The 24,255-nt window shown below is 44.8% G+C and overlaps 5 protein-coding genes and 1 non-coding gene across 6 annotated transcripts; 4 read left to right on the top strand and 2 right to left on the bottom strand.

Annotated features, from left to right (window-relative positions):
- The first annotated feature begins 463 nt into the window (after positions 1-463).
- LOC102700194 lies at positions 464-2,829 on the top strand. The gene is made up of 2 exons (XM_015835880.2): positions 464-744; positions 1,262-2,829. The coding sequence occupies exon 2, from the start codon at positions 1,377-1,379 to the stop codon at positions 2,568-2,570; it is 1,194 nt and encodes a 397-aa protein (XP_015691366.1). The 5' UTR covers positions 464-744; positions 1,262-1,376; the 3' UTR covers positions 2,571-2,829.
- Positions 2,830-6,126: 3,297 nt separating this feature from the next.
- LOC102699912 (cytochrome c-type cyt cy-like) lies at positions 6,127-9,098 on the bottom strand. The gene is made up of 4 exons (XM_006645073.3): positions 8,611-9,098; positions 8,241-8,464; positions 7,480-7,613; positions 6,127-6,543 (listed from the first exon to the last, which is right to left on the bottom strand). Exons 1-4 carry the CDS (start codon positions 9,051-9,053, stop codon positions 6,454-6,456), a joined length of 891 nt encoding a protein of 296 aa, XP_006645136.2. The 5' UTR covers positions 9,054-9,098; the 3' UTR covers positions 6,127-6,453.
- Positions 9,099-12,035: 2,937 nt separating this feature from the next.
- On the top strand, positions 12,036-15,322 carry LOC102711943 (TVP38/TMEM64 family membrane protein slr0305). Its single transcript, XM_006646479.2, has 7 exons — positions 12,036-12,654; positions 13,072-13,124; positions 13,465-13,557; positions 13,644-13,867; positions 14,151-14,217; positions 14,894-15,001; positions 15,175-15,322. Exons 1-7 carry the CDS (start codon positions 12,222-12,224, stop codon positions 15,199-15,201), a joined length of 1,005 nt encoding a protein of 334 aa, XP_006646542.2. The 5' UTR covers positions 12,036-12,221; the 3' UTR covers positions 15,202-15,322.
- Positions 15,323-15,374: 52 nt separating this feature from the next.
- Positions 15,375-17,070, bottom strand: LOC102711670 (pentatricopeptide repeat-containing protein At2g03880, mitochondrial-like). The gene has a single exon (XM_040519947.1). It carries the CDS (start codon positions 16,982-16,984, stop codon positions 15,431-15,433), a length of 1,554 nt encoding a protein of 517 aa, XP_040375881.1. The 5' UTR covers positions 16,985-17,070; the 3' UTR covers positions 15,375-15,430.
- A 2,011-nt stretch (positions 17,071-19,081) lies between these two features.
- Positions 19,082-21,511, top strand: LOC121055122. Its single transcript, XM_040526567.1, has 2 exons — positions 19,082-19,911; positions 21,074-21,511. The coding sequence occupies exons 1-2, from the start codon at positions 19,270-19,272 to the stop codon at positions 21,203-21,205; spliced, it is 774 nt and encodes a 257-aa protein (XP_040382501.1). The 5' UTR covers positions 19,082-19,269; the 3' UTR covers positions 21,206-21,511.
- Positions 21,512-21,952: 441 nt separating this feature from the next.
- TRNAS-AGA lies at positions 21,953-22,034 on the top strand. Its single transcript has one exon. It is a non-coding gene; the product is annotated as a tRNA-Ser (tRNA).
- The last annotated feature ends 2,221 nt before the right edge of the window (positions 22,035-24,255 follow it).

The raw sequence follows: 24,255 nt of genomic DNA, 5'->3' as shown, positions 1-24,255 counted from the left end.
TTAGTAATTAATAATTAATTAGTCATATACTAATCTATTGCTCCATTTTCCGCACTGGCTAAGTGAACTTACCTTCTCTCCTATCGAACGCGGCCTCAGTCTATTTTTTTACTAAAGGAGTTAGGTGTTTATCACGTCACCTCATTTATATTTTTAGTTCCGAGTCTTATTGCATCGCGACTAACGGGAATACGACGGAGATGTAATGCATTTTCACTAACTAAAAAAAAATGAGCAAGTGAGAGGAGCCATCATCGGCGAGCTGTGGCGTGGAATGGATAGTGGGGTGCACCCAGCGAATTACCCCCACACACCCCCCTCGTGCCACGTCGGCTCGGGAGTGGGGCCGGCCCAAGGCTGGAGGCTCGGGGCGCCCACCGAGCCGCAAGACAACTGGAGACAGCCTGTCTCCCACCCCTCTCCGGCTCTCCCCCTCTTCTTCGCTCTGTCTCTCTACTCTCTCTCTCTCTCCCTCTCTCTCCTCCCCCTCTCGCTCTCCCCTCCCTCTTCGTTCCCCACCCCGGCTTCGCCTCCGCCGCCAGCGCCTCCGCCCCCATTCCCGCATCGCCCCCGCCGCGGCCGGATCCCGCCGCGGCTCGCCGCGCGGCCCCACGCTCGAGCCCTGAACCGCCCGGATCCCGTCGCGGGTGGGCGTGTGTGTACCACCGCCGGCGGGTGCCCGTCGCCCGGGGGGAGCTCCCCACCAGGGCGCTCCCCGCGCTGTCTCCCCGTCCTTCCGCCGAGGTGAGCTTTCGGCCTTGCTCTAGATGCTTGGGGTGGGGAGGGGAGGGGAGGGAGCCGCTAGTGATCTTCTACTGCCTCGGTGGGTGCTTGCTTGATGGGTTTTGGTTTGAACAGTTGGGTTGGGCTGGGGGATGAGCAGATATGCTGCTTGTGGGCTATGGGAAGTGATGCGCTTGCTCGTTTCGAAGTGTTCGTGCTTAAAATTGCTGCTTTTGGGGTGCTGGAATGGTTAGCTCATGCAAGTAATGCGCGACCAACTGACACATCCTCGGTGGTGTGCATGCTAATTTAGCAGATTAAACTGGGTTTATGCGAACTATGAGTATAGCCAGTGGTACAATGGGAGCATCTTCTTTTGTGGGGATAAGGTTTATTGCGTAGCCGAATCGTACTAGCTTTGGAGGGTTCGGGCATGACGGGTAGTAAAGAGCAAATATTTCCTTAGTAACTTGTGGCCTTCTTTACCAAATTTGCGTTGGTGCTGCAACCACTCACGCGATTATTTTCATGATTGCAGCGCTGTAGAAGCTGGACACATTTGGAACTTAGACGGCAGCTGAGTCTATGGTATTTGAGGGCCATTGTGCTATCGATGCGAGTGGAGAGCATGCGTGGCAGCTGTGCTTCGGGTGATGCCCCTGACCAGAGAAGCTGCCGATGCATTCGGTGTGGCAACAATTACACTGTTTGCAATCTTCGCTCTTCTGGGCCTCTTCTGCATTTTCCAGTCAATCTATTTCCGGTTTCGGATTCGGAGAGGGGCCTTTATTCCACTTGGATACTTTAACGGCCCTTGGGTGACTCGCATTGTTTTGATTCTGGTCACCATTTGGTGGGGAGTAGGGGAGATTGTCAGATTGAGCTTCTTGAAGAGAAAGTTGTTCTCCAGCATACTATTGCAGAAGGGTGTATGTGACGCGTACATCCTTTCCAATCTAGGGTTTGCGGAGCCAAGCATCTTCTTTGCGTTTGCGTTCCTTCTTCATGGCTCATTACAGAAGAGGGAGTTGGGCACTTTGAACCAAAGATGGAATTGGAAGACCATAGGCTACATGTTGGTTTTCTGTGTTCCGGTATTCTTCGTGCAAGCTCTTCTCGTGTTTATTGGGCCTAAATTTGTTAAGGAGGAGAATGATACACATGGAAGGAGAAAGATCGCAAAATACTTCATTCGGACATCCATGCCGGTTGGGGATACAAATATTTGCACCTACCCATTGTTTGGCACCATTTTCCTGGGACTTATAGATGCCATCCTGATGAGCTATGTTTCCTATGTTGGATCTCGGGTTTTGTCCTTGGTCATCAACAAGGCACTGCGAAGGAGGGTTTCCTTGCTGATGTTATCGGTGCTTTTCTTCCTCCCTATCAGGGTGCTTCTGCTTGGGTTTTCTGTCCTGCCCCATCCAGGAGATGTAGCATTTGAAGTGATCATCTTCTTGTCATTCCTGATGATGATATCCTGCACAACCGTTGGGGTACTCTTGCTGGTGTACTATCCTGTGGCAGATTCATTGGCTCTCCGAGAGATAGGTCACAGGGAAATAGCAGAGATGGTTCCTTATGATGATTACTATTATGAAGGTGCATCGCTTGTAGCCAATCAGAGCTTCCGAGAAATTGAACGGAATTCAGATACTTCAACGAAACGTGGTTCTATATCCTTCCGCACTATGATCAGGGAAGACCAACTTCAACAGGATGGTGTTGATGAAATCGGACTCTCCTCTCGCAGTGGTGCTCATATTGGATCACCCTCACCTTCAGGTTCATCCCCAAGCGCTGCAATGCCCATGCTACCTCTCAAGGAAGTACCTAGATACTAAGAAATATTCACCTGTTCCTTTTGCCCTTCTACTATGTTTCCCCTTTTCTCTCTTCCTCTTTCTTCCTCTTACTACCTTAATGATAACAGTTTTGTGGCAATCAAAGGTTTTTGTAAAGTTTCCAAGTAGCTTGACTCATCATTAGTTTAGTACTCAAATCTCATTTATCAAAGTGGCATGTAGCTGGATGTTGCAAACGCTGAGGAGCTGTGCATCTGGCATTGGCTGGAAAGGCTGAGTTGGAATTCACTTTTGGTTGGTTTTGCTGCTCCACAATAATATCTTAGCTAATAAGTTCCACCATGGCATAGGCTGGAATGGGCCTCAGCCTTGTCCTCTATTCCTTAGCTGCTTCTCTCCATGACAGCTATGCAAGTATATATTATATTTGCTTCTTGGTGTTGAATTAAAGGTCTGCCAAGAAGCAGCTGTCAGTTATAAATAGCTTTGTGGGAAATACAGTGGTAGCATATGCTAAGCAAGGACCACCATCTACCAAGTCCTCTTGCCAGTCTGCCCTCCATCTCTATACACCCTTTTCTTCCAACTGAACAATGAAGATTAGGCAAATGTTTGACCAAACTAAGTCATACTAGGAATTCAGTTCAAATCAATTTTCCCCACTAGGATGTTTCACTTGAAATATACTCAAGTAGAGAGCTGGACGAGGCCTGAGACTTCATATATGGCTAAAAAATGGATCTTTACTTTATGTTTATCTCATTGGCTGCTCTTGTAGCCTGAGAAGTTTCATGGCTCACCTGCTCTACATGCTTTGACAAGGCATCGATGATAGATCTGGCCATCTGGGGATGTCTCCTTAAAAATGGGTCAGTGGGCAGTTGAGCTTGTTTACAATTTCCTCCCCCTGCATAGACTGCTTAGCATGATCCATCCAGATGCACACTGCCTGGTATCCAAAGCACCTGTTGCTGGACATGGTCAACTGGGACAAAATTGTCTCCTGTTTTTGTGATCGGCATTTGTCCTGTTTCTACAAGCTCTTTACCCTCTCTCTCCATTCTAAGGCAAAATTTCCCCTCTGCAGTTGATTTTCCTGTCATGTTTTTTTTGTGCTTGTTGTAGAAGTGTAGAACATAGGATTCCTTATGTTGGGGTAATATGGGTACTTGACCACTTGTGTTACTTGCCTGGTGCTACTAGTACCGCAATGCATGTGATCTGTGGCTTGGAGGGATCTGTCATTATGTAGTGGGCCTGCCGTCGTGTCACTTTTTTTTTTTCTCTTACAGCATGGTCTCTTGGGATCACATGTTCTCACCAACAGGAGCAAAGCAAAACTGAACGTCACTACTACTAGTAGCTAGCACTGGAAACAAATTAGGTCCTTCTAATGTCCTTTCCCTTATCCCAATTTGCTACTAATGAAATTCTTCAGGCACTTGCTGCAAGTCTGCCATTCACTCGACCTTGTGTTTCTTTCAAATTTGTTTTGTAAATTCAATCAGCGCTACCGGCTACGTTTATTTGAGCAAGTGTAGAACCTACCAATGCAACGGAACGGAAGATACATAGAGCAGCACATTGCTGTAATCTTCCTAGTTGCTTTCACACAAAATTGTTATAGCTTTGGCAGAATCTTCCTAGTTGGACGCACACACATGTGTAATCTCTGCATCGGAAACGTGCACAAGTGGAGATCATTCGTCTGTTAATGCAGGCTATAAACCAGCCATAAACATATTTTGCATATTTTATGAGATAAGAGAGGAGAGAAGCTAGCTGCTATAGATTTATAATCAGCTTTAGCACGGACTTTAACATATGATGTGTATGACTAGAACTGTATATAATATATATATATATATATGTTTTATAGTTAACTACTATATAAATTGGTTATTAAATTAAATTGACTATATATGATTTGGAGCTAGCAGTTGACTATAGGCTGCGTTCGATTTGGCAAGTTAGACTAAATTTCTTCTCGTTTTCCGTTAGCACGTTTTTCAAACTATTAAATGATATATTTCATTTAAAAATTTTCTATATAGAAATTGTTTAAAAAATCAAATAATTTTATTTTTTAATTTTTTAATAAGTAATACTTAATTAATCATATACTAATTATATTTATCGTTTCCCGTGCTGCTATTTAGCTTTTGCAGCCCTCCCGTTCGAACGCAGCCATAGTAATAAACTTGCTTTAAGCTTAGGCCAACTGGTCGACATACTCGAGCGATTTGCCTGCCTGGGTTGTGACAGCGGCATCGCCACTGTTCTTTTCGTGCCCCAGAGCAACGTCCCCCGCACGCTATGCGGGAAGGACTGCACATTCCCAAAGCTGTAGCGCACGTGACGTCCAACAGGAAGAACAGCTCGCATCGCGGCTCAGGCCAAGCGGATCGGAGAGCTGCACATCTCCTCGGAGTTGCTATTCTAACATCTTCGCAACGTGCATTCGCCCATATTTATATCCGCTAAAATATCATCTCAAACAATTCAACTTGTTAAATTAACATTTGCCCTTCTTGCTATAAATAAAAATAAAAATGTATACATACATATTTGCATCAATATTATGACCTAAATGCCTCTGGTTGAGCAGGGTTTACCGTCAAATTTGTTGGAATGGCGAATTAAATGGAACTAGCGTCGTCCCATACGTTGCGGGTAGCATTAAATATCTATAGTATATATTATATATTAAGTTTCTATATATTTTATAAGTATTAATATTTTTTGGGCAATTTTTAAAAATTTAGATATAACTTTTGGCAACATTTAATAACCAATATTTTTACATGATTTAAATTAAATAGTATATTAGCACGGGTTGACATTAAATATTCATTTTTAATAATAAAATTTCATGTTCTATTAATGACATATTCTATTGATATTGTAATCTCATACAGATTATATTAAAGTTGTAAGAACATAAATTGATAGTATTTCCTAAAATTAAGTTGGTAACATGATTAGTGAAGAACTAATTAATTAATATATTACTATTAGTGTACTAATTCCATCCATCTAATAGGAACCAAAAAAAGTAGCAACACCTTATATGTTTGTATTAACATGATCATAAACTTATTACCCCTGCGTTAAGCAGGTGACGATGTATTATCTTAGATTCTGACTTTTCTTTCCTGTGTCGGTCTATCCTATATACAGTAAAAATTATTCTATTCTACCGTCATTAGCAGAAATGCAAACGATTAATACATTCTATAGCTTAAAAGTGTATGTAGCTGAGGCTGGGGCGGCTCGGGGATGAGGCCGGGCGGCGGCGGGGACGAAACAGCGGCGGCGAGACCGAGCGGCGGAGGAGGCGGCCGGGACAAGCCCGCGTCGGCGTCAGCAGGGCCGAGCCCGCGGCGCCGTCGAGATCTGGTCGACGTGGCGGCGCGGGATCTGGCGATGGCACTATGGGGTGGCGAATGGAGGCGCCGGCGCCGGCGCTGATCTTGGGTGGAGAGCGCCAGCGTCCAAGCTGGGTGGAGACGACGGGAACTGGGAGTAGATGGAGTTGTGCTGTGACCTGTGAAGTAGGGAGAAGCAGTTTCGTCCGTATCCTATAGCTCCCCTAGTTTGAGAGTGGTATTTCAGCGAATACAAATTTTAAAATGTTATTTAAGCGAATACACGTATCGAGGATGGCATAATAACAATTTTCTCTCCTCCACAAGGCCACTGCTTATTATTGCAACAATTTACAACACAGTTTTGCAAAGTACTCCCTATGTTCCAAAAAAGAAAACTTCTAGGGATTTATCTCAATAACATACAGTTATCTAGATTTATTCCTAGAATTTTTTTTTTTACGGAGGGAATACACAAGTGGCTTTGATGTCTATTTGATTTTCTGCCAAACAAAAGGCTCTCTTCGTCTTGGGAAGATGGCAGCAAAGCACTCTCAAACTGTGGCTTTCTTCAGGTATGCAATGAGGTCAGCTCGATCCTGTGGCTGCTTCAGTCCATTGAACCCCATTTTGGCAGGAGTGTACTGCATAAGCAAACAAGAGCAATATCTTGAGATCATATAGAATGAGTGAATCTCACTATAATAGATGACAAATATGCCTAAAATATACAGCATTTGATATGCCCTGGGCATATGTGGTGCTACTGGGAAAAGATAATTGCATGGCATGCATTAGAGGTACTTAGCAAGACAAGGTGAAGTACATGTTATTTTTTTGAATACGAGAAAACCTAACTCTTGCTTTTCTTTAGAGATCAATTCTTTTGCTAGTAATGCCTATAATCTCTTCTGTGCAGCATCAGCTCTTGTGATGCAATGACCCTTCATGCGAATCCTGCTACTCTATAGGTTATGACTGGATAACAGAACCAAGAGTATCTGCAAAGACATGTATAGAACAAAGCAGCACAATGAGCTACTAGTAGTTATTGCCCAACATATACTAGCACTGTGTCCATGCGTTGCAATGGATCCCAACTCTCACTGAGTAACAAATGATTATCCCTCTAGAGAGAATAGATGCATATAACTGAATTGCTGTAAACAGAGTTGTTCAAATGCCACTTGAGTAGAAGCAAAAGCAACTAATTTACAATATGTAGAGACAGGAAAATGCACACAAGAACGAACATAGTCAGTATAAACATGAGAAACTAACACTTAACAGTTCCAGAGGGTCAATTATATTGGATTTAGGTCCACAGCGTGGTAGCTCAAAAGCACGCTGAAGTATATCATTAGCAACAGCAACAAAGTTCACAACCACTATCAATTCAACAGACAACAAAGCTTGCGAATTACTTTGGTCTCCAGACTTAATTATGAACTCTTCGACCGGCAAACTACAACATCGGCACAGGATAACATGGCTAATGGCATATCTGGTCAGAAATAAACAAATATCACGAAGATACAACAAAAAAAAAGGAAGTGATGGAAAATTAACACTGACCGCACCTTCTTAGGATTAAGCAGGTAATCGTACAGATTGTTCTCTTCCCAAACCACAGCCACTATCTTGTCACCAGATGGGTAAGAGAAACCAGGAGCTGTTCCAGCCTGCCTCCCAAACAAACCATTCAAATTTGGCCCTGCAAAGGATGGCATAGTTGACATTAGTAATTGCACATCAGCATCTGTTAGAAAAAAGGAGAATGACATCTACTTTGCTGAAAAAAGAGAGAATGTCATTTACTTTGCTCATAACTCCACATGAACAAATGAATTGAACTTCGAAAGATATTCAGCCACTGCACAGAACAGTACCTGATGATTGTCACTTAAGCTTTCACAAAGTGATAACCACCAAAGAAGACGCAACGAAGGATTCAGACAAACGCGATGCTTAAATCATTAGGATTAGCATTAAAACTAGCATATGCCCCACCAGGCCCTGAGCATACCACCATGAAACTGGTTCCAAAGAAGGGCTCAAACAGCCTAAGTGCATCGCACCAGCAAAACCAATAGTCCGATCAATGCATTTTCCCCATGAATTCATGGTGATTTCAAAATCCGTAACCATGAAACAAACATCAAAACAGAAACATGTAGTTGTAAGATGTAGCATATAATGTTAACTTGGGAAACCCTGCCATACTGCACATATCACCTCATCAGATCAGAGCAGCAAAACGACGCAGAAACCTCCAATCTCGCATTTCAACCGAAGCGCAGTGAGCTATAGCAGTTTAGTGCTAGGTGGATCGGTGGCTCACCATGCTTGTGGCCGGCGCCCTTGTCGACGCTGTGGCAGTACGCGCACTTGGTCCTGAAGATCTTCTCGCCGGCCGCCGCGTCCCCGGCGGGCGCCTCGGAGAACGTCGCCATTGCCGCCGCACAAAACGGGGGTTTGCTCCGTGGGGTTGACTTGCCTGAGCCTGAGGGCGAGACCGCGACCGCGAGAGAGTTATTTGCTATTATGCTCCTCGGTAGAATGGGCCTAGCCAAATAGTATCCCCGCTATAGGCTTCGTTAAAATAGTCCTTCTAAAAAAGGGGCTTCATCAAAATGATATTTTGACCGATTTTATCCCATTAGCTGTTGTTTTATCACAAACTAGGCGTGCGAAAGGACAAATATACTCACTCCTCGGCACGAGCGCCGCCTCGCCACGACGCGGTCCTCGCCAGCGAGCGCGGCGAGCCCCGTGGCGCCCCCTCCGCCGCCGCAGACGGCGAGCACCCGCGGCCTCCACAGCCCCGCAATCGACGCCAGCTGCACCACCGCCGTCCACACCCCAGCCGTCCAGGGGAGGGGGCCGGAGGCGGAGCGGCGCCGGAGAGGTGGGGGACAGGGCCGACGCCGAGAGAGACGCCGGAGAGAGGGGCGGAGGCGGAGTGGCGCCGGAGAGGTTGGGCCCCGAGGCGGCGCCGGGAGAGCCGCGTCGGAAAGGGCCAGAGCGGGGAGGCGGAGGCGGAGCGGTGCCGGAGAGGGGCAGAGGCGGAGGGGACGGGGCCGGCGCCGGAGAGAGGAGGGGGACGGCGTCGGCGTCGGCGTCGGCTTCTCAGACATCCGCACAGCTCATCCATGTTGAGCTCCAGCAGATATCTATGTCATTTATTTTTTATGTCATCCATTAGAAAAATGTTCTTTTTTTCAATTCTCTAGATATAGATGATCAAAAAAACTGTTGGGATCCTCTTAGTCTCGGTCGCTCTCACGGACGTGTTCAGCCTCGGTCTCCTCGAGTAAATAGAAAAGGGCAATTCGATCTGATTCTGATAAAGTGGGGGAGAAATCGTTTTAAAAATGCTAAAATATCTATCTATCTATCTATCATAATATAAATAAAGACAAACTTAAAAGGAGACTCACGTTTGCTCTGGAGGCTATAAATTTCCACGTTGTAGAAAAAGAAAAAAATATGTACCGTTAGAACATGATTATCTCATATTTTAATGGTCAAGATTAAAAAACATATATAGATAGAAAATTTTATGTTAAGAGTTCTAGAAGTAATCAAATAAACCAATATTTCCAATTAATATTGTTTTATGTTTTTTTGACTCTACGAATCGGAAGGCAGCGGATAAAAATAAGTGCCATCCATACGGGCCCACGCCATAGCAATGACACAATAAACATCACTTTGTAAATAGGAGTCAATCGGACAAAAAGAAGAATAGGATTAGAAATACAATTATAGAAAAAAATAAAGAAAAAATAAAAAGAATCTAAATTTTAGATTAAAACTTTTCAAAAAAGTATATTGAGGGAAGAATCCATCCATAAATATAGTTTCAAAATTATAAATAAAGAAAGATAATAAAAAAGATTCCACGTGTAAATACAATTTAGAACAATCTAAATATTGAATTAAAAATTTTAAAATAATTGATATTGAGAAGAGTCCACTATAAATTCCAGTTAAAAATAAGTAAAATTAAGAGAAAGAATTAACATATAAATACAATTTAGAAGTATCTAAAATTTGAATTACAAATTAAATATTATGCAGAAAAGAGTTTATGTATTAGAACACAGATAAATGAGATTCTATGTAAAAATATAATTTAGAAAAAATAAATTCTAATTAATAATTTAAAATAATTATTATCAAGATAATATACGTATATAATTATAATTTATAACTATGCTAGCCGTGATCTGTGCAATTCCATGGATAAAAAAGAAAGAACCAGCCATACATGCCATCTCGGACTCCACCAAGCGTAAGGCAATGGATAAAGAAAAAATTACCAGCCATAGCGGACTCTAAGATGAAACCTTTTAACTATTCAAAATCTGGCATGTTGCATGGCCATCGGTGCACTGCATACGGCAGAATTACTATTAGAAATCAAATAAAAACTGGAAACCTCATGCTGAACCGCTAGCATATTCCATGTTTACCACCGTGATCTTTTTTGAAAAGTAAACTAGCTCCAAATTATAAAATATTAGAAATCGTATTTGGCCATGTCATGGCAGCCAAAATATTTCCTAATATGAATTTATCTCGGTTTCATATTGTGAGTCACATTTAATATTTGTGAAGAAATACCGAGCACCAAAGAAGCAATCAGCTTATCGCTACAACAGAACTGCGGATAAATGAAGCAATCAACATCTAGCAACAATGAAATCAGTAAATAAGAAAAACAAGCACGGTTTGCACGTTGGAACTGGCAAAGCAACATGGCAATTCATTCTTTCCTTTCTTCTTTTTCGTTAATTGCTATGTCATCTTTTCTTTATACATGCATATGTTTAGACGAAGATTAGATTTCTTATTTAACAAACAACTTTCTCATTATTGCTCGATTCACTGGGAAATCCGACAAAATTTCTAAAATTTATTATAAATATATAATCTTGAAAGAAAACATAGTATTCGCTCTATTAGCATAGAAACTTATGTATTAATCGGAGAAAAGGAGAAATATTTTGAAAGTGAAATCATCTAGATTATAACGGTGTAAGATTATACCGGTGTATATTGATACAAGAATTATATAATAAAAATGTAATTTTCTTCCTACAAATCTATAAATAAAGGTCATGTGAAAAACATAGAAAAAATTGAATAAAAATATGAATATAATAGTCTTTAAAAATTGAAGAGTTTAAGGTAACCATTTAAAAGAAATAAAAATAATTTTACTTCATATTATAAATTTAGGTCGTAACCGCGCAATTGCACGGGCCATACCGCTAGTTACTTTAACGAAGCCCCACTTTTAGGAGTACTATTTTGACGAAGCCCTATAGTGAGGATACTATTTTGGCGAGGCCAACGTACTATAATACTCTCTCAATTTAGTCATATAAAAGAAAACTAAAAATCACAAATTGATCATCATATAAGAGAAAAGAGTCTATTATGCATTGATTATAGTGTGAAAATCACTTTGGTTAACACGCACATTAAATGCTTGCATGCATCTATCCAATCAGCTTTGATGTACATGCAGCTTGGGATTTATAACTCTAGTCTTCCAATGCTAATTAAATAGATTCTCGGTCTTTGTACTGGACCTTATATAATAATCAATTTGGGATGGAGGGAGTAGCAAATAACTCGCCGTGAGAGGCATGAAGGACATGCTTAATTCCAGCGAGGCTCAAGTCGGAGGCCCACGTGATAGCCAGGCACTCGAGCCCACAGAGAAGCCTCGTCGACCCGAAACCGGCAATTCGCCTCCTCCTCATACGTGGTCACCCGCCTCGGCCATGACAACCTCCGTGCAAGTCGTCGCCGGCGGTTGCGGTGGTGATAGACTTGATTAGATCTCACGTCTCCACATGCCGATAGTGTCGCCATTGTGGAGGTGGAAAGATGCAAAGCGTTTAAATTTAATTCATTTTATTGAAAAGGTAGTAAATTTTGGTGAATTTTGAAACCACATGCTAGGAATCGCGCCAGGTGCTCCGCTGCTACCCTAGAAGATACCAGGCGGCCGGGCCCACCTGTCAGCCTCGGTGCGCCACCATTGCCCCACGCGCTGCCACGTGCCCCGGTTCGTCTCCTCCCCCTCCTCTCCAGCGCTTTGCTTCCCCTTCCTCCTCCGTCCCGCTGCTCCCTCCCCGCCTTATCGCTTCCGAGCTCTCATGGCCGCACGCCCCGCCGCGTGCTAGAGCAAGCCCCCGCCGACGCCGACGCCGACGCCGCCGCCGCCGCCCCCCCCCCACCCCACCGCGCGCTGACAGGGTGAGACAGCCCGCGTCGCGCCGCGCCGTGCACGCGACGGCCCCTGATGAGGCAGCCGCACCTCCTCTCGCCGCAGCAGCTCTCCCCTTCCCCGGTCCTCTCCTCCCACTTCTCTCCGCCGGCGCCCGGGGGCTCGCCGGCGTGGCGGCGGAGCCACCGGAGGACGTTCCACCCGCCGCTCTCGTCGCTGCGGGACCCCGACAAGGCCACGCTCCGCAAGGCTTCGCCCAACGTCCCCTTCCGGCTCGGCGGCGGCGGTGGCGGCGGAAGCAGCAAGGACCGGCGCCCCGCCGCTGACCAGGAGGAGGAGGAGGAGGAGGATGCGGAGGGTGAGGAAGGCGATGGAGGTGCGGCTATCACCGGGACGCTCCTCGCCGGGGCTCTGCTGGTTGGGTTCGTAGGGGGGTTCGGGGCAGCGGGATACGTGTACAAGGACCAGATCAACACCTTCCTCACGCAGTTCTCCGGTTTCATTGATGGTAATGGCTAATCCAGCTGTGTTATCCAGTTCTGACTGTCTTGTGCCTATCTGGACTCTGGACTGAGCTGTGAAATAGTACTGGAGAAGTGGCTATTTGCTGATTCTGTGCTAAAGTAAACCGGAAACTGGATACTGATGCTTTAGAGGAAAACCAACGAACTAGTGGGGCATTAGTATGGTTTGCACAGTTTAAGTGTTGTGTTTCTCAAGAAGTATATATGTATTGATTGGATCAACATGCTATATTGGCTAGCTTACTTCAACATGCTAAGTGTGCTATGTGGCAAAATAAAGAGCACACAACTGGCCATTAACATATATGCACAATACCTATCTGAACAACATAGATTTTTTTTCAGCCAAATGTCCTTAGTTGAACTTCTGCCTGAAATGTGATCTTACTTTACATGGACAGGTTATGGCCCTGCTGGATATGCCTTATTTGTACTGGTGTATGCAGGATTGGAGGTATGTCCTTTAGTTTAACTTTAAAGTGATGTTGTAGTATCTTGGTTTCTATAAATTTCACCTAAAGTAGTTAGTCAATTACAGTGATAATGTAAGGCTGATATTTTTGCCTTTTCAGTTACACGCAAATTTTGTAGATTGTTGTGCCATAATGTTTGAATGTGACAATATGAGTGAGTAGGCATTCGGTACTTTACATCCATTTCTTTGTTCGCTTTGATATTAGATGTAAACATGGAGCATTTAATCCTGTCATGTGTACAGTCTTTTGTCATATATTCCTGGCACCTGGATTGGAACTTCAGCCTCATAATAATACTATGAATTTCATTGAATTCAGGTTCTTGCAATTCCAGCGATACCATTAACAATGTCAGCAGGTCTATTGTTTGGTAGTATTACTGGTACAATTATTGTCTCAATCAGCGGGACAGTAAGTAAATCCACATCAACAGCACATTTTTTTTGTTAATTCTGCCTTTAGCTGCATTTTCTTACTGAACTTTGCCAAATTTGCAGCTAGCTGCAGCAGTGGCCTTTCTTATTGCTAGATACTTTGCCAGAGAGCGAATTCTCAAATTGGTTGAAGGAAACAAGAAGTTTCTGGCAATTGATAAAGCAATAGGTGAAAATGGATTTAAGGTTGTTACTCTGCTTCGACTTAGTCCCCTATTACCTTTCTCCCTTGGGAACTACTTGTATGGCTTGACATCAGTGAAATTCTTGCCTTATGTCTTGGGAAGGTTAGTTTCTACCAACTCCTGCTATTCCATGATTCCATTATAGCATGTTCTGTCAATTAAACAGGAATGGCAACGTGACCTCAATATAATGCCTCTATTTGGTAGTGATGCAATTTATTATACCAAAAGAGGAGCAAAAATCATATAGTACGTACTTGTTAAGATACCAATAATCCATTGCAAATCTCATATCTTTTTAAAAGGCAAAAATTGAAGGATTGTCAATAGTGTACCTTTTTGTCAAAACCTTGTTAACATCTATCTTTCTACCATTGGCATGCAGTTGGTTGGGAATGCTTCCAGGAACATGGGCTTATGTCAGTGCTGGTGCATTTGGGCGAGCTATAATTGTAAGTTCTTAAACTCATTGAATTGTTTTAGTTCATTACCAGCACATTACTTCCAACGTCATTTTATCCATTCTGTTCTATGAAAACCAAATCTTTTGAACCACCAAACTCTTTCAGCTCCTAATAACTGATCAGTGGTATTTGTGTACTCTCTCTATTTTCTAGGAATGCATGTATTTACCATATGTGCTTTCTAATATAGTATTGCACTAATAACCTATAAGAGCTGGTCCATGCCAGAAATTTGGGAGTGTTTTGCAGTATGCTGACCACCGTTGCTTTGTAATGAAGTGTCCAAAGGGCAATTATTTTTAGATGTTTAAATAACCAGAATTGCAAATGTGTAATTCAAGTCAAGATGTTCTTTAGCCTTGCATTGTTCTGCCTGTAGAATTGATCCCATCGCTGATTTAGCAATTAACATCTTTGATATGTCATGATAATATTAGGGTGTAGTGTTTGGTTTGGTAATACTATGAAATAGTTACATGTCTGGGGTGAGGAGAGTTTTTCCATGTCATTGCCGAATGATCGTGTTGTCTTCCATTTATATTTGCATAAGAAAATCACATAATATTTTTTACAATGCTTATCAAGTGGCTTGAATATTGAAATACATGGTTCTTGCATATTTATTTATTTACGGTGAAACATGACATGGCTCCCATTTTGACAGCAAGATGAGTCAGAAATCGGTTTGGGAGGAAACAGCCAGCTACTGACACTGGGCATAGGGCTATTATTTACAGCCATTGCTGCTACATATGTAACACGACTTGCAAAGGTATTTGACTTATTGTGATGCATCACACGTACTGAACAAATGTGGATTCGGCAGTATTTGAATCTATATGTTTCATAAGGCAATTTTAACTGTTTTTAAATCAATCTAGGTTAATTAGATTTATGCCGCTACAAATTTGCTAGTTTTGAAATATATTTTTCTATGATTTGCAGGATGCTGTAAAGGAGATGGATGAATAGAATGGTAGGATTTTCTAGTAAAAGACTAAAGGCGGCCTTTCTGATAGCATACTAGCCCATTGTACATCATCATTGTCATCCTTGATGCAATCTGATCTACTAGAAATACGAGCAATTTTTCGAAGGAAACATGTCTCTCCAGATGCTCATTGGACTGAGTTCGCTAATAATTGCCTACACTAAATGAACCAAAAAATGGTCGAAGACAACACGATTCTACCAAGCTCAGTTACCAGTAGTCTCCACAAGAACAGGCCCCATCCTTCATGTGATGGAAGCAGTTGGAATCTCTCAGTATGATCTCCCTGCCGTACACCTCGGCGACCGTCTTGATCGCGGCGTGGCAGTCGCCGCACACCCGGAGGTTCTTGTACACGCGGATCGGCGCGCCGGCCGGCACGGCGAGGAGGCCGAACGCGACGGCGAGCCTCTCGCTGTGGTGAGCCAGCCCCTCCTCCCTCCCCTCCGGCGCCTCGTCCTGCAGCGCCCACTCGGTGTCCGGCACGTGCCCCCGCGCCCGGATCCTCGCCGTCATCTCCTCCACCTTCCGGTGGATCTCCGCCGCGCGCCGGTGATCCCCGTCGTCCGCGTGGAACACGTGCGTCACGCCGGCCACCAACACCCAGCTGCACCCGGGCTCCTTGCTGATGCCTCGCGACCTCATCAGGGCGCGCACCCTCGCCACGTCGCCCCACCGCCTCGCCCGCGAGTAGAGGTTGGACAGCATGACGTACGGCACGGCGTCCGCCGGGTCCAGCCTCCACACCATCGCCGCCGCCCGCTCGGCCAGCGCGGCGTTCCGGTGCGTCCTGCACGCGGCGAGGAGGGCTTTCCAGACCGTGGCGTCGAGCTCGGCCGCCGGGCTCCCGTCGAGCAGGTCGACGGCCTCGTCGAGGCGGCCGGCACGGCCTAGCAGGTCGACCATGCAGGCGTAGTGGTCCGGTCCGGGAGCGACGCCGTGCTCGGACTGCATGGACTGGAAGTGAGCCTTGCCGGCGTCGACCAGGCCGGCGTGGCTGCAGGCGAAGAGCAGGCCGACGAAGGTGACGTAGTCCGGCCTGCAGCCGGACCGGACCATGTCGGCGTAGACGGCGAGGGACTCCCTGCCCCGGCCGTTCTGCGCGTACCCGACGATCAGCGCCGTCCATGTGATGGCGCACCGGGTGAGCATCGCGTCGAACACCGTCCGCGCGTCGCGGAGCGAGCCGGTCTTGGCGTACATGGACACGAGCGAGTTGCCGACCGAGAGGAACGGCTCGTGCCCTGACCGGACCGCCGCGGCGTGCACCGACCTGCCAAGATCGAGCGCGGTCGAGCCGGCGCACGAGCTGAGCGCTGCCGCGACGGCGAACTCGTCGGGGGAAACACCGGAGGCGACCATGTCGCAGTATACGCGAACGGCCGAGCCATGGGAGCCGGCGCGGGCGAGCCCGGTCATGAGGGAGGTCCAGGTGACAACGTCCCGGCGCGGCATTTCGTCGAACACGGCCAGCGCGGCGCCGACGCGGGACAGCTTGGCGTAGGCGTCAACGAGGGCATTGGAGACGTGGAGGTGCAGCGCGAGGCCGTCGCGGAGGAGGAGCGCGTGGAGCGCGCCGGCCGGCGGGACGCGGAGCAGCGCGGCGGAGTTGAGGACCGGCGGCAGGGTGTACTCGTCGGCGCGGAGGCCGCGCGCGCGCATCTCGGCGAACAGCTCCAGCGCCCGCCGGTGCAGCCCCGCCCGTGCGCAGCGGGAGATGGCCGCGTTGTACGCGACCAATCCCTTGCCCACCGGCGACGCCATCGCCGGCGCCGGCGCGCCGCCGACGTGATTAGAGATCAACACCAAGCTCGGCGTAAGCGCGGTCCATTGCTACTACTCCAACACTCTTTCGTTTCGTTCCCAAAAATACAAAAAAAAAAAAAACGTTTTCACTGCATGCAGTTGGTACACTATCTTCCACGGCGCCGGCGACCCCATCGCCGGCGCCGCCGTTCAGTTGCAATACAAAGAATTGGTCGGGCCCCAGGTGAGATGCCCACCGAAACACTTCTCCGCCGTCAGATTCTCGTCTAGAAATCTCCAAGGTTTCCAACCACTGCTCCGAATCAAAATCAGCAACAGGTGACCCAGTTGCTGTGCCACTCCATCTCCATGCGCTAATGGATTCGCTAAACCAGGGACCAGTTTCCGTTAAATCTGCAGGCTAACAAACCTCATCACTCTAATGACGAAGATGATGTTTCGTCGAGACACTGGAAAAGCTCGTGTGCTTTTCTTATGGTTGTGAATTGGCACACGGGTGATATAAAACAGGCAGCACCTGCACCTGGTAATTTATTAAGCTGTATGCGCCAATCTGATGCTGGTGGCCTAACTTTGACGTTTGCTGACTTCACAGAAAAAAATATATAAACTTTGCAGAAGAAAAAAAATCTTCTCTTTTTATCTGCTGATTTTTTTTTCCCTCTGAGCTAACTTGTGCACCCGGAGCATATAACCTTTTCGGCAGAAAGCAGCTGAACTGGTAGTTTCGTATTCATGGTTGAAGTTACAGAAAGATCTAGAGGAGCGACGTGGACAGGGTCTTTACCTTTCAAAGTGCCAAACTCATCTGTTTCATGATCACTCAAAATGCGCTGACAGTTGTAATTTTGCGGACTCGTTGTTCAGCTGAAGTCGAGCACAAATAAAACGGCTTATTAATAATTAAAAATAATTTATAAATTATATGTGTTCATATTATTCTAAAGCATGTGATGAAAAATCCTAAAAATTAACTACAATGTTAAGTTCTAAATTTTAAGTTTAGCTGTATGCATAAGTATAAGCGAAAAATCTGCAAAAGGATTTATTCTTTCCTGCCAATGATGACGAAGGTGAATAGCTCCAGAATCTCGCTCTCACTCGACATTCTGTCACAGAAGGATCAGAGAAAACCGAGGGCGTTAGATCCACTTAAAAGGAACAGATATCTAAAATGTGGTTTCGACATGCCAAAGAAATCGACAAGAAATGCACTCTCTGTCGGCGAATGCTTCCAGAAGCGAGAGCAGATCCCGGGGCTCGTAGCCGCCACGAAACGCCGGTTCGACATGCAGGCCTCTAAAAATCTACTCCTGCATTTCACATTTCATCTCGTTTCTACCGTTCACGCATTTCTTTCGATACTCATATAGAAAATGAATATTCCTCGCCATCAATGGCGATGTTCAATTTATTAGGAGTTGGGTGTTGCTCTTATTCTAGTTCTAAAACTCATCGGTGGTACGTTTAACCGGAAAAGGTTGGAGATGTAATGCTTTTCCATTATTAAAAAGATATTTTCTAAATTATTGAACAAAACATTTTTTTCCAAAAGTTGTATATACAAAATTTCTTTTGAAATTAAATAAATTCATTTTTTCCAAATCTTGTTCTAATTATATTTTTTGTTTTGCATAGTCAACTCTCTCGCAAACAATAGAACATTACCTACATCTTGAAAAATCGGACTATATATGTTTCGTGAGGTAAGACTTTTAATTATTGTCTAGATTCATATCGATGATAATGAATATATAGATTAATCTAGACATTTTCAAAGTTTTAGCTTGTGAAAAAGGAGGGAGCAGTAATTAAGAGTTATATTATAATAATATTAATATATTTCACTAGGGATATATATATAGAAAGCCTCTATACATGTGTAACTACTCCCTTTACGTCTAAGGTATATATATATAAAATTAGTAAAACTGTACATTTTTTTAACCCAAGACAATTAGACATTTTTTTAAAATATTTAGAGGTAGACACAATTGTGCATTGAATACAACCATCATTCAGTGAATGGATGGATGGATGGTGCAAACAAAAACGAATCAGGTTCTTCTCCTCCTCCCCCCCTTCCACCCAAAACGCTAGAATCCAAAGTGTTTCCCCTGCAAAAATAACCACCTTTTCCTCGCAAACCCGCAAATCTTCCCTTCCCTTCCCCACCCAACACGGCACAACGCTCTCTCCTCTCTCCTCTCCAAATCCCACCGCCTCCGCCGCTCGGCTCCACCCACCCAGGTGACCCCTCGCCGTCGTCTGCTTCCTCCCCGATGGACGGGGAAGCGGCGGACCTGAACGACTGGGAGCTGCTCCTCGCCTCCCCCACGGCGGCCGTGGCCGAGCCGAGCGATGGCGGCGGGGAGGGCGGTGACGACGACGCTGGGGCGATCAAGTACGATTACTTCGACCTTGGCTCGGATGTGAAGTATCCTGAGAGGGTGTCCTTCTCGAAGGAGGATGGGGAGGTGGGGGAAGGGGAAGGGGAGGAGGAGGAGGAGGAGGGGGCGGCCTCCGGCAACGCGAGCTGGGTGGAGCCCGACCCCGACGACCTCCTCTTCCACGGCCCTGACCGCGCCGCGCTGTGGTCGGACTCGTCGGACGACGGGGAGAGGCGGGAGGAGGCCGAGGCGGCCGCCGAGCCGCTGCCGCTGGAGCTGGCGGCGGGAGAGGAGGCGGTCGGCGCGGCGGCGGGAGAGGGCGCGGTGACGAAGGGAGGAGCGGCGGGGGCGGTGCGGTGGTGGCACCTGCCGATGGGGGTGCTGCGGGCGTGGGCGCTGCGCGCGGCGAGGAGCGCGTGGTCGATGCCCGTCGCCGTCGCGCTGCTCGGCATCGCCGTTCTGGGGCGGCGCCTGTACCGCATGCGGCGGCAGAGCAAGGCCGTGGCGCGCGTCCGGCTCGTCCTCGACGAAAAGGTGAGGCCTTTCCCCTCTTTGCCGGCCATGCCGTTTGTTAGACACTCCAACCTTGCCGCTCCGTGCTTATTGTAAGCGCCTCAATTTGCCATCCTGCAGTATCATTCAGACGCTGCTTCCTCTATCCATTTACCTACCTTTGAATTTATAATGTGCTCCTGTTTTTTAAAGTCAACATTTGAAAATTTTTGACTGATAATTGAGCTACCGGTAGATGTGTTTTGTGTCAGGTATGTACTACCATAAGGCTTGTCTTAAAATTTTATAGTTGTTAATAATGTATTATAATATAAATTAATAGTCTTTGAAACTATGAGTAAGGTTAGAGACTGTATAAAAAGTTAATGCATCTTATATTTTCAAACGGATGGAGTACCTTGTTACGGTAACAATACCATAACTCACCAACCTCACTGTACATTGAAAAGAAAAGGAGGATCTCTCAAAAGTTAACCAAACAGAAAACCATTATTTTCAGAACTTAATACCAGCTAAGCAACAGGTAGCTCCTTTAGAGCATAGGTGATCAAGTTTTTCTTTAAGCAGATTACACGATGTACATTATGTGAGTAAAGTTTGAAGCAGATGAGAAATATGTAGCTCCTTGTAGTAAGTAATCTTGTCGACATCCTTTCGGCTGACCTGGCTAATAATCTTGTTGTCATCATCCACACACTTTTGCACAAAGAACTCTTTCTGTTTGTGATTTGTGTTGTCATCCTAGTGGCAGGACAATACATGAGTATGATAAAAAAATAATGCATACCTGTGTTTGCGTGTGCCCACGCGGCCACGCCTGTCAACAGGAAAAGTGCCCAAATGAATTTTGACTTGAAAAGATGATTAGGGTGACCTAGAGTAGATACTGATCACGAAAGAGAATCCTGCAGCATGCTTACCCGAAACAAATATTTAAGAGCAGAGGTTGCATTTTGCCACACAAACTACAGTCATGTAAATGCAAGTAATTCCATAGTTGTTCTATGTAATGCCATGTGATTTGTTGATAACAATTCTGCTAACCCTTAACGTTATTCCTGATATCAGCATGTAACTCATTGTTGCTTAGCTTACCTGTGTGATTTTCAATGTCATGTGTTCCTTAATAACATTTTAGCTCTGTGTAGATTTCAATGCCATAACATTGTAATGACTTATGCAGAAGGCATCCCAGTTCAAGACCCAGGCATCACGCCTGAATGAATCCATCCCGATGGTGCGCCGAGCTCCAATCATGAAGCCTCTGCTTCCTGCCAATGGAGTGACCCCGTGGCCTGTGCTAGGGCACATCTGAGCTTGAGATCGACGGCATAGATTTAGGAATACAATTGTCCAAAGTCACTTGGCTTGTGAGGATACCATATTGGTCGCTAAAGATCTAGCTGCTACCCGACTACTTGGGAGCATACACTTCTGGTTGTGTAAACACCTTATGTAGTTACATTCCCACTTTATGTGGGATGCCATTTAGGCCTTGCGCTACATATTTGTTTTGTGCCTGTGATTATAATTTTCTTCTGTAGTCTTGTGTTACCATATGCGCTTGAACGGTGTCTCTGTATATATGACAAAGTAACCATACAGATTGGGAGTTTGAAACTGCGCGCAGCTTCCTTTCACTACTGTTGATTTAGCTGTTTACTTGGTGAGTAATGGTGCTGATGTACTCTCTGCGTGTATGCTTGATTATGGAAAAGGTCACAGATTACTTGAACCGTTATGAGGGTTGAGCCTAAGTCAATCATTTTAGCATTGAATCAAGCATCCCTAAACTGCTTCCTTTCTATTTTCTTGTACCGCATGGTGTGGTCATAAGTTGTGGTCTTGAGATGCAGTGATCATTTACAAAGTTTAGCTTTCTGAAACCTGAGTTAGATGTATGGGGTTGTTGGGTTGCATCCTTTTCTTGTATGAGATGAAAGGATTGCTAGTTTAAATCTATTGATAGATATAGATGTGCAAGGGTAAATGGGTTATATAGAGATGAGATGACTGACCAGTGTGAGAGTGATAAGAGTCAATATTAAGAAAGCAGCACAAAGTGGTCGTGCCGGAGTGGTTATCGGGCATGACTAGAAATCATGTGGGCTTTGCCCGCGCAGGTTCGAATCCTGCCGACCACGTTTTTACTAGGTTACTTTTTGAACAAGTTGCTTTTTAATTTTAGAAAAAATCCTTCCATAGTTTTGTCACACAAATACAAATAGCATGAACAAATACTCTAGGCTTTGATATGATGCTTTATGTCGCCTATATGTTATGTTTGTGCAAAGCTATCGATGCCGACAAAATTTCTTCTACTTCTAGTATTTGAGTCGTAACCACAAGAACATTTACAACTTACCGATCCAATTCCAAAAATAGAAGAAGATGGTAAATTCAACCACACAACTTGCTCGAATAAACCACACAACTTGCTCGAATAATAATTCGTGCCAGTAATGTTCGTTTGCATGGTACAGTTGATGCAACATAGCCAGTTTGTACAATGATTTGTGTTGGCACTTTTGATTGGCTATGCTCCTTTATAAAAACTCGTAATATTGTTGTCGTTGACAAATGATTGTACATCTGGCTAGCCATAGAAAACACATCTGAACATGCTGAATAGGAAAAAAATATTAGTTAGAATTTATACGCCAATGGTTTATCTCTATATATGTAGCCTTTAGTTCATAGCCACATCAGACATTTACAACTTACGGATCAAATTCCAAAAGTAGAACAAATTGTTATATTCTGCAACAAATCCAGCACGTGTTACTTTTTGTTGGCCATATTCGCTTGCATGGTACAACTGTTGCATGTAGCCAGACTGTATAATGATTTGCGTTAACTCCCCTGATAGACTATGCTTCTCTGTAAACACTCGTATCGTCGTCGTTATCCATACAAATTATTATATAGGCCGTAACCTGCCAAAGAAAATATAACCAAAAAGTCAAATAGTAAAAGATATATTACTTTTAGCTAGAACAATTGTACCATGCTACTAAATTTTCTTCTACTTCTAGTATTTGAGTCGTAACCACAAGGGACATTTACAACTTACTAATCAAATTCCAAAAATAGAAGAAAATCGGTAAATTCAACCACACAACTAGCCCGCATAATAATTTGTGCCAGCAATGTTGGTTTGCATGGTACATAGCCAGTTTGTACAATGTTTTGTGTTGGCTCTTTTGATAGACTATGCTCCCTTATAAAAACCTGTAATATTGTTGTCATTGCTGTTGACACAAATGATTGTACATCCTCTGGCTAGCCATAGAAAACGCATCCGAACATGTAGTTGGAACTTCTACACCGATGGTTTATGTCTTTAGTTCATAGCCACGTCAGACATCTACAACTTACAAGTCAAATTCTAAAAGTAGAACAAATTGTTATATTCGGCAATAGATCCAGCATGCATATTACTTTTTGTTGGCCATATTCGCTTGCATGATACACTGTTTGGATGTAGCCATACTGTATAATGATTTGTATTAACTCCCCTGATAGACTACACTCCTCTATAGGGTGTAGCATGCCAAAGAAAATAGAGCCAAAAACATCAAATAGTAAAAGACATATTACTTTTAGCCAAGATTTTTATATTATCAATAATTCTATATACGACGGCTCAAATGACACGTGACAAAACAAATAGTTAGTTCGCCCATTGCTCTACCAAATCTACCAAACATTTTAGTAACAAACCAAACACTCCGTTAAAAATGTGTCATTTCACCGATACTTATCATACATTGATATCAAAAACTTCAAATTAAAATTAAACACATTTTTTAATCTATAGCACATCAAAACTTGAAACCAAATTTATACACACAGTACAAAAAAGAATCACACATTTGTATCAAAACAAACCAGCAACGGTGACGTTTACCCTAAAACCCAAGGACACCGGTAAGCTTATTCGATCCTCCCAAAGCATAGCACACAACACATGCCCCCTGTAGCAGCCAGTCGTCACACTCTCCTCCAGCATACTTGGCAAAAAAAGGAAGAGAGAGAACACGCGCGCGGCACGCGACGTTGACGCAAACTTCGCAGAAATATGAAAGCGACGGAGAGAAGAGAGGAGAGAGAGTGACCTCCTCGACGCGCGTCGAGGGAGGGAGACGAACCACATGCTTGATCCTCCTCCTCAGCTCCCATTCCCCCCACTAAAACCCTTGCCCTCCTCCTCGTCACCCACCGCTGTTGCTGTCCTTGATGGTCCCCCCAAGCCTGTGCGGGCCCCACCTTGCCGTGTGGTGGGGTTTCTCTGGAGCGGCCGGCGGGGAACAAGTTCCTCTGCGGGAGATTCCTCCGGGGGTGATGAGGAATCGGAATCTATCG

The sequence above is a fragment of the Oryza brachyantha genome, chromosome 1 (assembly GCF_000231095.2).
Source record: "Oryza brachyantha chromosome 1, ObraRS2, whole genome shotgun sequence".
NCBI classification, from domain to species: Eukaryota; Viridiplantae; Streptophyta; class Magnoliopsida; order Poales; family Poaceae; genus Oryza; species Oryza brachyantha.
This window is presented reverse-complemented; position numbering and strand designations above follow the sequence as displayed.